This window comes from Tachypleus tridentatus, chromosome 13 (assembly GCF_004210375.1).
Source record: "Tachypleus tridentatus isolate NWPU-2018 chromosome 13, ASM421037v1, whole genome shotgun sequence".
Classification (NCBI taxonomy): Eukaryota; Metazoa; Arthropoda; class Merostomata; order Xiphosura; family Limulidae; genus Tachypleus; species Tachypleus tridentatus.
In genome coordinates, this window is record NC_134837.1 from 10743319 (window position 1) to 10759503 (window position 16185).

Here is a 16185-nt window from a genome sequence, read left to right on the forward strand (position 1 = left end):
TAGTGTAAACAGTTTCATTTGATAAAGTAACAATTAAATGTTTTATTATTCTATTTGAAACTCCATACGTTTATTATGTTTATTTATAACTAGTAGTTATGAGTCAGACAGACAATTGACGATCAAACTTTTACAGTACTTGTTTAATATTACTTTACTGCCCAATAATAAATATTATTTGTTTCCCTTTTTATTTAGCCCTCTTTTCCAGCCGATAATATGAGAACTTATAGCCCTAGAAATCAAGTTCTGGACTCAGTAGAGATAGCCTATTACGTCGCTTTGCACTTGACAACAAAGAAACAAAACAAAAAGCATTTCTTATACACGCACTATACATATGACCCGTAAATGTATATCTAATAAATTTATGAGTCGTTGTTATTAAATATTTAGTAACTGTTAAAATAATTAATAATATTAATCAGTAACATATTTGCTAAAAGAAACAGCAAATAATGAGCTGGTACACGTAAGTTTAGCTCAACTAACAGAGAACAGCTCATAATCAAAATGGCTTAAGAAAAATTAAGTGTGGTGCATGCTATTAAATTATCGTGCATATGAATAACCATATGTGGCATTCACATCAGTTTTCACATCAATTGTATCATTAGAATCTGAAAAATGGAGTTAAAAATTTTATTTCTAATTTATAACTTTTTTATTTTCTAATCAGTGATGTCGAGAAACCCACTTGTTGAGAAATATATATGCAAAAACGGCTCGTTTGGGTTGAGAAAATATTTTACATAGAAGAGTGAACAACGTTTCGACCTTCTTCGATCATCGTCAGGTTCACAAAGAAAGAGGTAATTGACCGGAAGCTGACCACATGTTTGAAAGGGGTTGTGTTGTTGTGTTACAATGACGATGACCGAAGAAGGTCGAAACGTTGTTCGCTCTTCTATGTAAAATATTTTCTCAACCCAAACGAGCCGTTTTTGCATATATATTTTTTATTTTCTGTTTTATTAAGAGGACGAGAGTAGGTCCCCCTATGTCTATTTTATGATTTTATTACTTAATGTGTTCTCAGTTGAGAATTGTCTCTTTTTATCGAATCGTAAGACACAAAAATAAACTTTTCTCTCTTTTCTGTGACCTCGGTATTTTATGCACTTCTTAACGAAAATATATTTTTCTGTCTATCATTTTACGGCCTCGCAGTGGTACAGCGGTATGTCCAGTGACCTACAACGCTTGCAAACGAGCTTCGTCACACGACGTGGACAGAGCACAGATAACCCTTTTAATTTAAAACACCCGTTCTAGGATTCTATCACGACATATTGTTTTAGGAAATATTTTTTTCTGTGTTTATTCAATTATCATGTATTTTTTCTATTTATTCTATAATCAGGTATTTCTCTCTGTGTAATATAACCGTGTAATTTTTCTCTTTATCCAGTGATAGTGTATTTTTTCTCTGTCTATTTTATAATCGTGCAGTTTTTCTCATTATCCTATGGTAGTGTATTCTTTTCTCTGTCTATTCTATAAACGTGTAGTTTTTCTCTTTATCCTATGATATTGTTTTTGCTTTGCCTATTCTATAACCGTGTAGTTTTTCTCTTTATCTTATTATATATATTTTTTGCTCTGTCTATTCTATAACCGTGTAGTTTTTCTCTTTATCTTATTATATATTTTTTTGCTCTGTCTATTCTATAACCGTGTAGTTTTCCTCTTTATCCTGTGATAGTGTATTCTTTTCTCTGTCTATTCTATAATCATGTAGTTTTTCTCATTATCCTATGATAGTGTATTCTTTCTCTGTCTATTCTATAACCGTGTATTTTTTCTCTTTATCCTATGATAGTGTATTCTTTTGCTCTGTCTATTCTATAACCGTGTAGTTTTTCTCTTTATCTTATTATATATTTTTTTTGCTCTGTCTATTCTATAACCGTGTAGTTTTTCTCTTTATCTTATTATATATTTTTTTGCTCTGTCTATTCTATAACCGTGTAGTTTTCCTCTTTATCCTGTGATAGTGTATTCTTTTCTCTGTCTATTCTATAATCATGTAGTTTTTCTCATTATCCTATGATAGTGTATTCTTTCTCTGTCTATTCTATAACCGTGTAGTTTTTCTCTTTATCCTATGATAGTGTATTCTTTTGCTCTGTCTATTCTATAACCGTGTATTTTTTCTCTTTATCCAATGATAGTGTATTGTATTTCTCTGTTTATTCAGATGAGAGAGGCTCTACACGACAACATAGCTAGATTTGTTGGAGCGTGTATCGATCCGCCTAATGTCTCAGTTCTAACGGAATATTGTCCAAAGGGAAGTCTTTATGTGAGTATATTATTAAAACTTTCACATCACTATTCATGTTCTTCTTTTATAAATTTTAAAACCTTTAACATGTATAAATTATCAGTTAACGCATTAATTATCTGATTTTCCCCCCTTTTCTTTCTGAGGTCTAAATATATCATCGTGACACTTAGTATTGGTTAATAAGTTGTGTACTTGTGGTAAAGAAGTGACTGTACTGTATGTGTTCATGGTAAATACATAATTGTGACACTTGGTGTTGGTTAATAAATTGTGTACTAGTGGTAAATGAGTGACTGTACTCTAGGTGTTCATGGTAAATACATAATTGTGACACTTGGTGTTGGTTAATAAGTTGTGTACTAGTGGTAAAGAAGTGACTGTACTCTAGGTGTTCATGGTAAATACATAATTGTGACACTTGGTGTTGGTTAATAAGTTGTGTACTAGTGGTAAAGAAGTGACTGTACTCTAGGTGTTCATGGTAAATACATAATTGTGACACTTGGTGTTGGTTAATAAGTTGTGTACTAGTGGTAAAGAAGTGACTGTACTCTAGGTGTTCATGGTAAATACATAATTGTGACACTTGGTGTTGGTTAATAAGTTGTGTACTAGTGGTAAAGAAGTGACTGTACTCTAGGTGTTCATGGTAAATACATAATTGTGACACTTGGTGTTGGTTAATAAGTTGTGTACTAGTGGTAAAGAAGTGACTGTACTCTAGGTGTTCATGGTAAATACATAATTGTGACACTTGGTGTTGGTTAATAAGTTGTGTACTAGTGGTAAAGAAGTGACTGTACTCTAGGTGTTCATGGTAAATACATAATTGTGACACTTGGTGTTGGTTAATAAGTTGTGTACTAGTGGTAAAGAAGTGACTGTACTCTAGGTGTTCATGGTAAATACATAATTGTGACACTTGGTGTTGGTTAATAAGTTGTGTACTAGTGGTAAAGAAGTGACTGTACTCTAGGTGTTCATGGTAAATACATAATTGTGACACTTGGTGTTGGTTAATAAGTTGTGTACTAGTGGTAAAGAAGTGACTGTACTCTAGGTGTTCATGGTAAATACATAATTGTGACACTTGGTGTTGGTTAATAAGTTGTGTACTAGTGGTAAAGAAGTGACTGTACTCTAGGTGTTCATGGTAAATACATAATTGTGACACTTGGTGTTGGTTAATAAGTTGTGTACTAGTGGTAAAGAAGTGACTGTACTCTAGGTGTTCATGGTAAATACATAATTGTGACACTTGGTGTTGGTTAATAAGTTGTGTACTAGTGGTAAAGAAGTGACTGTACTCTAGGTGTTCATGGTAAATACATAATTGTGACACTTGGTGTTGGTTAATAAGTTGTGTACTAGTGGTAAAGAAGTGACTGTACTCTAGGTGTTCATGGTAAATACATAATTGTGACACTTGGTGTTGGTTAATAAGTTGTGTACTAGTGGTAAAGAAGTGACTGTACTCTAGGTGTTCATGGTAAATACATAATTGTGACACTTGGTGTTGGTTAATAAGTTGTGTACTAGTGGTAAAGAAGTGACTGTACTCTAGGTGTTCATGGTAAATACATAATTGTGACACTTGGTGTTGGTTAATAAGTTGTGTACTAGTGGTAAAGAAGTGACTGTACTCTAGGTGTTCATGGTAAATACATAATTGTGACACTTGGTGTTGGTTAATAAGTTGTGTACTAGTGGTAAAGAAGTGACTGTACTCTAGGTGTTCATGGTAAATACATAATTGTGACACTTGGTGTTGGTTAATAAGTTGTGTACTAGTGGTAAAGAAGTGACTGTACTCTAGGTGTTCATGGTAAATACATAATTGTGACACTTGGTGTTGGTTAATAAGTTGTGTACTAGTGGTAAAGAAGTGACTGTACTCTAGGTGTTCATGGTAAATACATAATTGTGACACTTGGTGTTGGTTAATAAGTTGTGTACTAGTGGTAAAGAAGTGACTGTACTCTAGGTGTTCATGGTAAATACATAATTGTGACACTTGGTGTTGGTTAATAAGTTGTGTACTAGTGGTAAAGAAGTGACTGTACTCTAGGTGTTCATGGTAAATACATAATTGTGACACTTGGTGTTGGTTAATAAGTTGTGTACTAGTGGTAAAGAAGTGACTGTACTCTAGGTGTTCATGGTAAATACATAATTGTGACACTTGGTGTTGGTTAATAAGTTGTGTACTAGTGGTAAAGAAGTGACTGTACTCTAGGTGTTCATGGTAAATACATAATTGTGACACTTGGTGTTGGTTAATAAGTTGTGTACTAGTGGTAAAGAAGTGACTGTACTCTAGGTGTTCATGGTAAATACATAATTGTGACACTTGGTGTTGGTTAATAAGTTGTGTACTAGTGGTAAAGAAGTGACTGTACTCTAGGTGTTCATGGTAAATACATAATTGTGACACTTGGTGTTGGTTAATAAGTTGTGTACTAGTGGTAAAGAAGTGACTGTACTCTAGGTGTTCATGGTAAATACATAATTGTGACACTTGGTGTTGGTTAATAAGTTGTGTACTAGTGGTAAAGAAGTGACTGTACTCTAGGTGTTCATGGTAAATACATAATTGTGACACTTGGTGTTGGTTAATAAGTTGTGTACTAGTGGTAAAGAAGTGACTGTACTCTAGGTGTTCATGGTAAATACATAATTGTGACACTTGGTGTTGGTTAATAAGTTGTGTACTAGTGGTAAAGAAGTGACTGTACTCTAGGTGTTCATGGTAAATACATAATTGTGACACTTGGTGTTGGTTAATAAGTTGTGTACTAGTGGTAAAGAAGTGACTGTACTCTAGGTGTTCATGGTAAATACATAATTGTGACACTTGGTGTTGGTTAATAAGTTGTGTACTAGTGGTAAAGAAGTGACTGTACTCTAGGTGTTCATGGTAAATACATAATTGTGACACTTGGTGTTGGTTAATAAGTTGTGTACTAGTGGTAAAGAAGTGACTGTACTCTAGGTGTTCATGGTAAATACATAATTGTGACACTTGGTGTTGGTTAATAAGTTGTGTACTAGTGGTAAAGAAGTGACTGTACTCTAGGTGTTCATGGTAAATACATAATTGTGACACTTGGTGTTGGTTAATAAGTTGTGTACTAGTGGTAAAGAAGTGACTGTACTCTAGGTGTTCATGGTAAATACATAATTGTGACACTTGGTGTTGGTTAATAAGTTGTGTACTAGTGGTAAAGAAGTGACTGTACTCTAGGTGTTCATGGTAAATACATAATTGTGACACTTGGTGTTGGTTAATAAGTTGTGTACTAGTGGTAAAGAAGTGACTGTACTCTAGGTGTTCATGGTAAATACATAATTGTGACACTTGGTGTTGGTTAATAAGTTGTGTACTAGTGGTAAAGAAGTGACTGTACTCTAGGTGTTCATGGTAAATACATAATTGTGACACTTGGTGTTGGTTAATAAGTTGTGTACTAGTGGTAAAGAAGTGACTGTACTCTAGGTGTTCATGGTAAATACATAATTGTGACACTTGGTGTTGGTTAATAAGTTGTGTACTAGTGGTAAAGAAGTGACTGTACTCTAGGTGTTCATGGTAAATACATAATTGTGACACTTGGTGTTGGTTAATAAGTTGTGTACTAGTGGTAAAGAAGTGACTGTACTCTAGGTGTTCATGGTAAATACATAATTGTGACACTTGGTGTTGGTTAATAAGTTGTGTACTAGTGGTAAAGAAGTGACTGTACTCTAGGTGTTCATGGTAAATACATAATTGTGACACTTGGTGTTGGTTAATAAGTTGTGTACTAGTGGTAAAGAAGTGACTGTACTCTAGGTGTTCATGGTAAATACATAATTGTGACACTTGGTGTTGGTTAATAAGTTGTGTACTAGTGGTAAAGAAGTGACTGTACTCTAGGTGTTCATGGTAAATACATAATTGTGACACTTGGTGTTGGTTAATAAGTTGTGTACTAGTGGTAAAGAAGTGACTGTACTCTAGGTGTTCATGGTAAATACATAATTGTGACACTTGGTGTTGGTTAATAAGTTGTGTACTAGTGGTAAAGAAGTGACTGTACTCTAGGTGTTCATGGTAAATACATAATTGTGACACTTGGTGTTGGTTAATAAGTTGTGTACTAGTGGTAAAGAAGTGACTGTACTCTAGGTGTTCATGGTAAATACATAATTGTGACACTTGGTGTTGGTTAATAAGTTGTGTACTAGTGGTAAAGAAGTGACTGTACTCTAGGTGTTCATGGTAAATACATAATTGTGACACTTGGTGTTGGTTAATAAGTTGTGTACTAGTGGTAAAGAAGTGACTGTACTCTAGGTGTTCATGGTAAATACATAATTGTGACACTTGGTGTTGGTTAATAAGTTGTGTACTAGTGGTAAAGAAGTGACTGTACTCTAGGTGTTCATGGTAAATACATAATTGTGACACTTGGTGTTGGTTAATAAGTTGTGTACTAGTGGTAAAGAAGTGACTGTACTCTAGGTGTTCATGGTAAATACATAATTGTGACACTTGGTGTTGGTTAATAAGTTGTGTACTAGTGGTAAAGAAGTGACTGTACTCTAGGTGTTCATGGTAAATACATAATTGTGACACTTGGTGTTGGTTAATAAGTTGTGTACTAGTGGTAAAGAAGTGACTGTACTCTAGGTGTTCATGGTAAATACATAATTGTGACACTTGGTGTTGGTTAATAAGTTGTGTACTAGTGGTAAAGAAGTGACTGTACTCTAGGTGTTCATGGTAAATACATAATTGTGACACTTGGTGTTGGTTAATAAGTTGTGTACTAGTGGTAAAGAAGTGACTGTACTCTAGGTGTTCATGGTAAATACATAATTGTGACACTTGGTGTTGGTTAATAAGTTGTGTACTAGTGGTAAAGAAGTGACTGTACTCTAGGTGTTCATGGTAAATACATAATTGTGACACTTGGTGTTGGTTAATAAGTTGTGTACTAGTGGTAAAGAAGTGACTGTACTCTAGGTGTTCATGGTAAATACATAATTGTGACACTTGGTGTTGGTTAATAAGTTGTGTACTAGTGGTAAAGAAGTGACTGTACTCTAGGTGTTCATGGTAAATACATAATTGTGACACTTGGTGTTGGTTAATAAGTTGTGTACTAGTGGTAAAGAAGTGACTGTACTCTAGGTGTTCATGGTAAATACATAATTGTGACACTTGGTGTTGGTTAATAAGTTGTGTACTAGTGGTAAAGAAGTGACTGTACTCTAGGTGTTCATGGTAAATACATAATTGTGACACTTGGTGTTGGTTAATAAGTTGTGTACTAGTGGTAAAGAAGTGACTGTACTCTAGGTGTTCATGGTAAATACATAATTGTGACACTTGGTGTTGGTTAATAAGTTGTGTACTAGTGGTAAAGAAGTGACTGTACTCTAGGTGTTCATGGTAAATACATAATTGTGACACTTGGTGTTGGTTAATAAGTTGTGTACTAGTGGTAAAGAAGTGACTGTACTCTAGGTGTTCATGGTAAATACATAATTGTGACACTTGGTGTTGGTTAATAAGTTGTGTACTAGTGGTAAAGAAGTGACTGTACTCTAGGTGTTCATGGTAAATACATAATTGTGACACTTGGTGTTGGTTAATAAGTTGTGTACTAGTGGTAAAGAAGTGACTGTACTCTAGGTGTTCATGGTAAATACATAATTGTGACACTTGGTGTTGGTTAATAAGTTGTGTACTAGTGGTAAAGAAGTGACTGTACTCTAGGTGTTCATGGTAAATACATAATTGTGACACTTGGTGTTGGTTAATAAGTTGTGTACTAGTGGTAAAGAAGTGACTGTACTCTAGGTGTTCATGGTAAATACATAATTGTGACACTTGGTGTTGGTTAATAAGTTGTGTACTAGTGGTAAAGAAGTGACTGTACTCTAGGTGTTCATGGTAAATACATAATTGTGACACTTGGTGTTGGTTAATAAGTTGTGTACTAGTGGTAAAGAAGTGACTGTACTCTAGGTGTTCATGGTAAATACATAATTGTGACACTTGGTGTTGGTTAATAAGTTGTGTACTAGTGGTAAAGAAGTGACTGTACTCTAGGTGTTCATGGTAAATACATAATTGTGACACTTGGTGTTGGTTAATAAGTTGTGTACTAGTGGTAAAGAAGTGACTGTACTCTAGGTGTTCATGGTAAATACATAATTGTGACACTTGGTGTTGGTTAATAAGTTGTGTACTAGTGGTAAAGAAGTGACTGTACTCTAGGTGTTCATGGTAAATACATAATTGTGACACTTGGTGTTGGTTAATAAGTTGTGTACTAGTGGTAAAGAAGTGACTGTACTCTAGGTGTTCATGGTAAATACATAATTGTGACACTTGGTGTTGGTTAATAAGTTGTGTACTAGTGGTAAAGAAGTGACTGTACTCTAGGTGTTCATGGTAAATACATAATTGTGACACTTGGTGTTGGTTAATAAGTTGTGTACTAGTGGTAAAGAAGTGACTGTACTCTAGGTGTTCATGGTAAATACATAATTGTGACACTTGGTGTTGGTTAATAAGTTGTGTACTAGTGGTAAAGAAGTGACTGTACTCTAGGTGTTCATGGTAAATACATAATTGTGACACTTGGTGTTGGTTAATAAGTTGTGTACTAGTGGTAAAGAAGTGACTGTACTCTAGGTGTTCATGGTAAATACATAATTGTGACACTTGGTGTTGGTTAATAAGTTGTGTACTAGTGGTAAAGAAGTGACTGTACTCTAGGTGTTCATGGTAAATACATAATTGTGACACTTGGTGTTGGTTAATAAGTTGTGTACTAGTGGTAAAGAAGTGACTGTACTCTAGGTGTTCATGGTAAATACATAATTGTGACACTTGGTGTTGGTTAATAAGTTGTGTACTAGTGGTAAAGAAGTGACTGTACTCTAGGTGTTCATGGTAAATACATAATTGTGACACTTGGTGTTGGTTAATAAGTTGTGTACTAGTGGTAAAGAAGTGACTGTACTCTAGGTGTTCATGGTAAATACATAATTGTGACACTTGGTGTTGGTTAATAAGTTGTGTACTAGTGGTAAAGAAGTGACTGTACTCTAGGTGTTCATGGTAAATACATAATTGTGACACTTGGTGTTGGTTAATAAGTTGTGTACTAGTGGTAAAAAGAAGTGACTGTACTCTAGGTGTTCATGGTAAATACATAATTGTGACACTTGGTGTTGGTTAATAAGTTGTGTACTAGTGGTAAAGAAGTGACTGTACTCTAGGTGTTCATGGTAAATACATAATTGTGACACTTGGTGTTGGTTAATAAGTTGTGTACTAGTGGTAAAGAAGTGACTGTACTCTAGGTGTTCATGGTAAATACATAATTGTGACACTTGGTGTTGGTTAATAAGTTGTGTACTAGTGGTAAAGAAGTGACTGTACTCTAGGTGTTCATGGTAAATACATAATTGTGACACTTGGTGTTGGTTAATAAGTTGTGTACTAGTGGTAAAGAAGTGACTGTACTCTAGGTGTTCATGGTAAATACATAATTGTGACACTTGGTGTTGGTTAATAAGTTGTGTACTAGTGGTAAAGAAGTGACTGTACTCTAGGTGTTCATGGTAAATACATAATTGTGACACTTGGTGTTGGTTAATAAGTTGTGTACTAGTGGTAAAGAAGTGACTGTACTCTAGGTGTTCATGGTAAATACATAATTGTGACACTTGGTGTTGGTTAATAAGTTGTGTACTAGTGGTAAAGAAGTGACTGTACTCTAGGTGTTCATGGTAAATACATAATTGTGACACTTGGTGTTGGTTAATAAGTTGTGTACTAGTGGTAAAGAAGTGACTGTACTCTAGGTGTTCATGGTAAATACATAATTGTGACACTTGGTGTTGGTTAATAAGTTGTGTACTAGTGGTAAAGAAGTGACTGTACTCTAGGTGTTCATGGTAAATACATAATTGTGACACTTGGTGTTGGTTAATAAGTTGTGTACTAGTGGTAAAGAAGTGACTGTACTCTAGGTGTTCATGGTAAATACATAATTGTGACACTTGGTGTTGGTTAATAAGTTGTGTACTAGTGGTAAAGAAGTGACTGTACTCTAGGTGTTCATGGTAAATACATAATTGTGACACTTGGTGTTGGTTAATAAGTTGTGTACTAGTGGTAAAGAAGTGACTGTACTCTAGGTGTTCATGGTAAATACATAATTGTGACACTTGGTGTTGGTTAATAAGTTGTGTACTAGTGGTAAAGAAGTGACTGTACTCTAGGTGTTCATGGTAAATACATAATTGTGACACTTGGTGTTGGTTAATAAGTTGTGTACTAGTGGTAAAGAAGTGACTGTACTCTAGGTGTTCATGGTAAATACATAATTGTGACACTTGGTGTTGGTTAATAAGTTGTGTACTAGTGGTAAAGAAGTGACTGTACTCTAGGTGTTCATGGTAAATACATAATTGTGACACTTGGTGTTGGTTAATAAGTTGTGTACTAGTGGTAAAGAAGTGACTGTACTCTAGGTGTTCATGGTAAATACATAATTGTGACACTTGGTGTTGGTTAATAAGTTGTGTACTAGTGGTAAAGAAGTGACTGTACTCTAGGTGTTCATGGTAAATACATAATTGTGACACTTGGTGTTGGTTAATAAGTTGTGTACTAGTGGTAAAGAAGTGACTGTACTCTAGGTGTTCATGGTAAATACATAATTGTGACACTTGGTGTTGGTTAATAAGTTGTGTACTAGTGGTAAAGAAGTGACTGTACTCTAGGTGTTCATGGTAAATACATAATTGTGACACTTGGTGTTGGTTAATAAGTTGTGTACTAGTGGTAAAGAAGTGACTGTACTCTAGGTGTTCATGGTAAATACATAATTGTGACACTTGGTGTTGGTTAATAAGTTGTGTACTAGTGGTAAAGAAGTGACTGTACTCTAGGTGTTCATGGTAAATACATAATTGTGACACTTGGTGTTGGTTAATAAGTTGTGTACTAGTGGTAAAGAAGTGACTGTACTCTAGGTGTTCATGGTAAATACATAATTGTGACACTTGGTGTTGGTTAATAAGTTGTGTACTAGTGGTAAAGAAGTGACTGTACTCTAGGTGTTCATGGTAAATACATAATTGTGACACTTGGTGTTGGTTAATAAGTTGTGTACTAGTGGTAAAGAAGTGACTGTACTCTAGGTGTTCATGGTAAATACATAATTGTGACACTTGGTGTTGGTTAATAAGTTGTGTACTAGTGGTAAAGAAGTGACTGTACTCTAGGTGTTCATGGTAAATACATAATTGTGACACTTGGTGTTGGTTAATAAGTTGTGTACTAGTGGTAAAGAAGTGACTGTACTCTAGGTGTTCATGGTAAATACATAATTGTGACACTTGGTGTTGGTTAATAAGTTGTGTACTAGTGGTAAAGAAGTGACTGTACTCTAGGTGTTCATGGTAAATACATAATTGTGACACTTGGTGTTGGTTAATAAGTTGTGTACTAGTGGTAAAGAAGTGACTGTACTCTAGGTGTTCATGGTAAATACATAATTGTGACACTTGGTGTTGGTTAATAAGTTGTGTACTAGTGGTAAAGAAGTGACTGTACTCTAGGTGTTCATGGTAAATACATAATTGTGACACTTGGTGTTGGTTAATAAGTTGTGTACTAGTGGTAAAGAAGTGACTGTACTCTAGGTGTTCATGGTAAATACATAATTGTGACACTTGGTGTTGGTTAATAAGTTGTGTACTAGTGGTAAAGAAGTGACTGTACTCTAGGTGTTCATGGTAAATACATAATTGTGACACTTGGTGTTGGTTAATAAGTTGTGTACTAGTGGTAAAGAAGTGACTGTACTCTAGGTGTTCATGGTAAATACATAATTGTGACACTTGGTGTTGGTTAATAAGTTGTGTACTAGTGGTAAAGAAGTGACTGTACTCTAGGTGTTCATGGTAAATACATAATTGTGACACTTGGTGTTGGTTAATAAGTTGTGTACTAGTGGTAAAGAAGTGACTGTACTCTAGGTGTTCATGGTAAATACATAATTGTGACACTTGGTGTTGGTTAATAAGTTGTGTACTAGTGGTAAAGAAGTGACTGTACTCTAGGTGTTCATGGTAAATACATAATTGTGACACTTGGTGTTGGTTAATAAGTTGTGTACTAGTGGTAAAGAAGTGACTGTACTCTAGGTGTTCATGGTAAATACATAATTGTGACACTTGGTGTTGGTTAATAAGTTGTGTACTAGTGGTAAAGAAGTGACTGTACTCTAGGTGTTCATGGTAAATACATAATTGTGACACTTGGTGTTGGTTAATAAGTTGTGTACTAGTGGTAAAGAAGTGACTGTACTCTAGGTGTTCATGGTAAATACATAATTGTGACACTTGGTGTTGGTTAATAAGTTGTGTACTAGTGGTAAAGAAGTGACTGTACTCTAGGTGTTCATGGTAAATACATAATTGTGACACTTGGTGTTGGTTAATAAGTTGTGTACTAGTGGTAAAGAAGTGACTGTACTCTAGGTGTTCATGGTAAATACATAATTGTGACACTTGGTGTTGGTTAATAAGTTGTGTACTAGTGGTAAAGAAGTGACTGTACTCTAGGTGTTCATGGTAAATACATAATTGTGACACTTGGTGTTGGTTAATAAGTTGTGTACTAGTGGTAAAGAAGTGACTGTACTCTAGGTGTTCATGGTAAATACATAATTGTGACACTTGGTGTTGGTTAATAAGTTGTGTACTAGTGGTAAAGAAGTGACTGTACTCTAGGTGTTCATGGTAAATACATAATTGTGACACTTGGTGTTGGTTAATAAGTTGTGTACTAGTGGTAAAGAAGTGACTGTACTCTAGGTGTTCATGGTAAATACATAATTGTGACACTTGGTGTTGGTTAATAAGTTGTGTACTAGTGGTAAAGAAGTGACTGTACTCTAGGTGTTCATGGTAAATACATAATTGTGACACTTGGTGTTGGTTAATAAGTTGTGTACTAGTGGTAAAGAAGTGACTGTACTCTAGGTGTTCATGGTAAATACATAATTGTGACACTTGGTGTTGGTTAATAAGTTGTGTACTAGTGGTAAAGAAGTGACTGTACTCTAGGTGTTCATGGTAAATACATAATTGTGACACTTGGTGTTGGTTAATAAGTTGTGTACTAGTGGTAAAGAAGTGACTGTACTCTAGGTGTTCATGGTAAATACATAATTGTGACACTTGGTGTTGGTTAATAAGTTGTGTACTAGTGGTAAAGAAGTGACTGTACTCTAGGTGTTCATGGTAAATACATAATTGTGACACTTGGTGTTGGTTAATAAGTTGTGTACTAGTGGTAAAGAAGTGACTGTACTCTAGGTGTTCATGGTAAATACATAATTGTGACACTTGGTGTTGGTTAATAAGTTGTGTACTAGTGGTAAAGAAGTGACTGTACTCTAGGTGTTCATGGTAAATACATAATTGTGACACTTGGTGTTGGTTAATAAGTTGTGTACTAGTGGTAAAGAAGTGACTGTACTCTAGGTGTTCATGGTAAATACATAATTGTGACACTTGGTGTTGGTTAATTGTGTAAGTTGTGTACTCTAGTGGTAAAGAAGTGACTGTACTCTAGGTGTTCATGGTAAATACATAATTGTGACACTTGGTGTTGGTTAATAAGTTGTGTACTAGTGGTAAAGAAGTGACTGTACTCTAGGTGTTCATGGTAAATACATAATTGTGACACTTGGTGTTGGTTAATAAGTTGTGTACTAGTGGTAAAGAAGTGACTGTACTCTAGGTGTTCATGGTAAATACATAATTGTGACACTTGGTGTTGGTTAATAAGTTGTGTACTAGTGGTAAAGAAGTGACTGTACTCTAGGTGTTCATGGTAAATACATAATTGTGACACTTGGTGTTGGTTAATAAGTTGTGTACTAGTGGTAAAGAAGTGACTGTACTCTAGGTGTTCATGGTAAATACATAATTGTGACACTTGGTGTTGGTTAATAAGTTGTGTACTAGTGGTAAAGAAGTGACTGTACTCTAGGTGTTCATGGTAAATACATAATTGTGACACTTGGTGTTGGTTAATAAGTTGTGTACTAGTGGTAAAGAAGTGACTGTACTCTAGGTGTTCATGGTAAATACATAATTGTGACACTTGGTGTTGGTTAATAAGTTGTGTACTAGTGGTAAAGAAGTGACTGTACTCTAGGTGTTCATGGTAAATACATAATTGTGACACTTGGTGTTGGTTAATAAGTTGTGTACTAGTGGTAAAGAAGTGACTGTACTCTAGGTGTTCATGGTAAATACATAATTGTGACACTTGGTGTTGGTTAATAAGTTGTGTACTAGTGGTAAAGAAGTGACTGTACTCTAGGTGTTCATGGTAAATACATAATTGTGACACTTGGTGTTGGTTAATAAGTTGTGTACTAGTGGTAAAGAAGTGACTGTACTCTAGGTGTTCATGGTAAATACATAATTGTGACACTTGGTGTTGGTTAATAAGTTGTGTACTAGTGGTAAAGAAGTGACTGTACTCTAGGTGTTCATGGTAAATACATAATTGTGACACTTGGTGTTGGTTAATAAGTTGTGTACTAGTGGTAAAGAAGTGACTGTACTCTAGGTGTTCATGGTAAATACATAATTGTGACACTTGGTGTTGGTTAATAAGTTGTGTACTAGTGGTAAAGAAGTGACTGTACTCTAGGTGTTCATGGTAAATACATAATTGTGACACTTGGTGTTGGTTAATAAGTTGTGTACTAGTGGTAAAGAAGTGACTGTACTCTAGGTGTTCATGGTAAATACATAATTGTGACACTTGGTGTTGGTTAATAAGTTGTGTACTAGTGGTAAAGAAGTGACTGTACTCTAGGTGTTCATGGTAAATACATAATTGTGACACTTGGTGTTGGTTAATAAGTTGTGTACTAGTGGTAAAGAAGTGACTGTACTCTAGGTGTTCATGGTAAATACATAATTGTGACACTTGGTGTTGGTTAATAAGTTGTGTACTAGTGGTAAAGAAGTGACTGTACTCTAGGTGTTCATGGTAAATACATAATTGTGACACTTGGTGTTGGTTAATAAGTTGTGTACTAGTGGTAAAGAAGTGACTGTACTCTAGGTGTTCATGGTAAATACATAATTGTGACACTTGGTGTTGGTTAATAAGTTGTGTACTAGTGGTAAAGAAGTGACTGTACTCTAGGTGTTCATGGTAAATACATAATTGTGACACTTGGTGTTGGTTAATAAGTTGTGTACTAGTGGTAAAGAAGTGACTGTACTCTAGGTGTTCATGGTAAATACATAATTGTGACACTTGGTGTTGGTTAATAAGTTGTGTACTAGTGGTAAAGAAGTGACTGTACTCTAGGTGTTCATGGTAAATACATAATTGTGACACTTGGTGTTGGTTAATAAGTTGTGTACTAGTGGTAAAGAAGTGACTGTACTCTAGGTGTTCATGGTAAATACATAATTGTGACACTTGGTGTTGGTTAATAAGTTGTGTACTAGTGGTAAAGAAGTGACTGTACTCTAGGTGTTCATGGTAAATACATAATTGTGACACTTGGTGTTGGTTAATAAGTTGTGTACTAGTGGTAAAGAAGTGACTGTACTCTAGGTGTTCATGGTAAATACATAATTGTGACACTTGGTGTTGGTTAATAAGTTGTGTACTAGTGGTAAAGAAGTGACTGTACTCTAGGTGTTCATGGTAAATACATAATTGTGACACTTGGTGTTGGTTAATAAGTTGTGTACTAGTGGTAAAGAAGTGACTGTACTCTAGGTGTTCATGGTAAATACATAATTGTGACACTTGGTGTTGGTTAATAAGTTGTGTACTA

General features: G+C 35.0%; 1 protein-coding gene and 1 pseudogene across 2 annotated transcripts in view; one reads left to right on the forward strand and one right to left on the reverse strand.

Annotated features, from left to right (window-relative positions):
- Positions 1–16185, reverse strand: part of LOC143240069 (atrial natriuretic peptide receptor 1-like) — a 460913-nt pseudogene that overhangs the window by 168524 nt on the left and 276204 nt on the right. The window lies entirely within an intron of this gene.
- The window catches only part of LOC143237619 (atrial natriuretic peptide receptor 2-like), a 60826-nt gene that overhangs the window by 12010 nt on the left and 32631 nt on the right, over positions 1–16185 (forward strand). The window contains exon 6 of the mRNA XM_076477067.1: positions 2201–2305. Coding sequence (XP_076333182.1) covers positions 2201–2305 — 105 coding nt within the window. The remainder of the gene's footprint in view (positions 1–2200; positions 2306–16185) is intronic.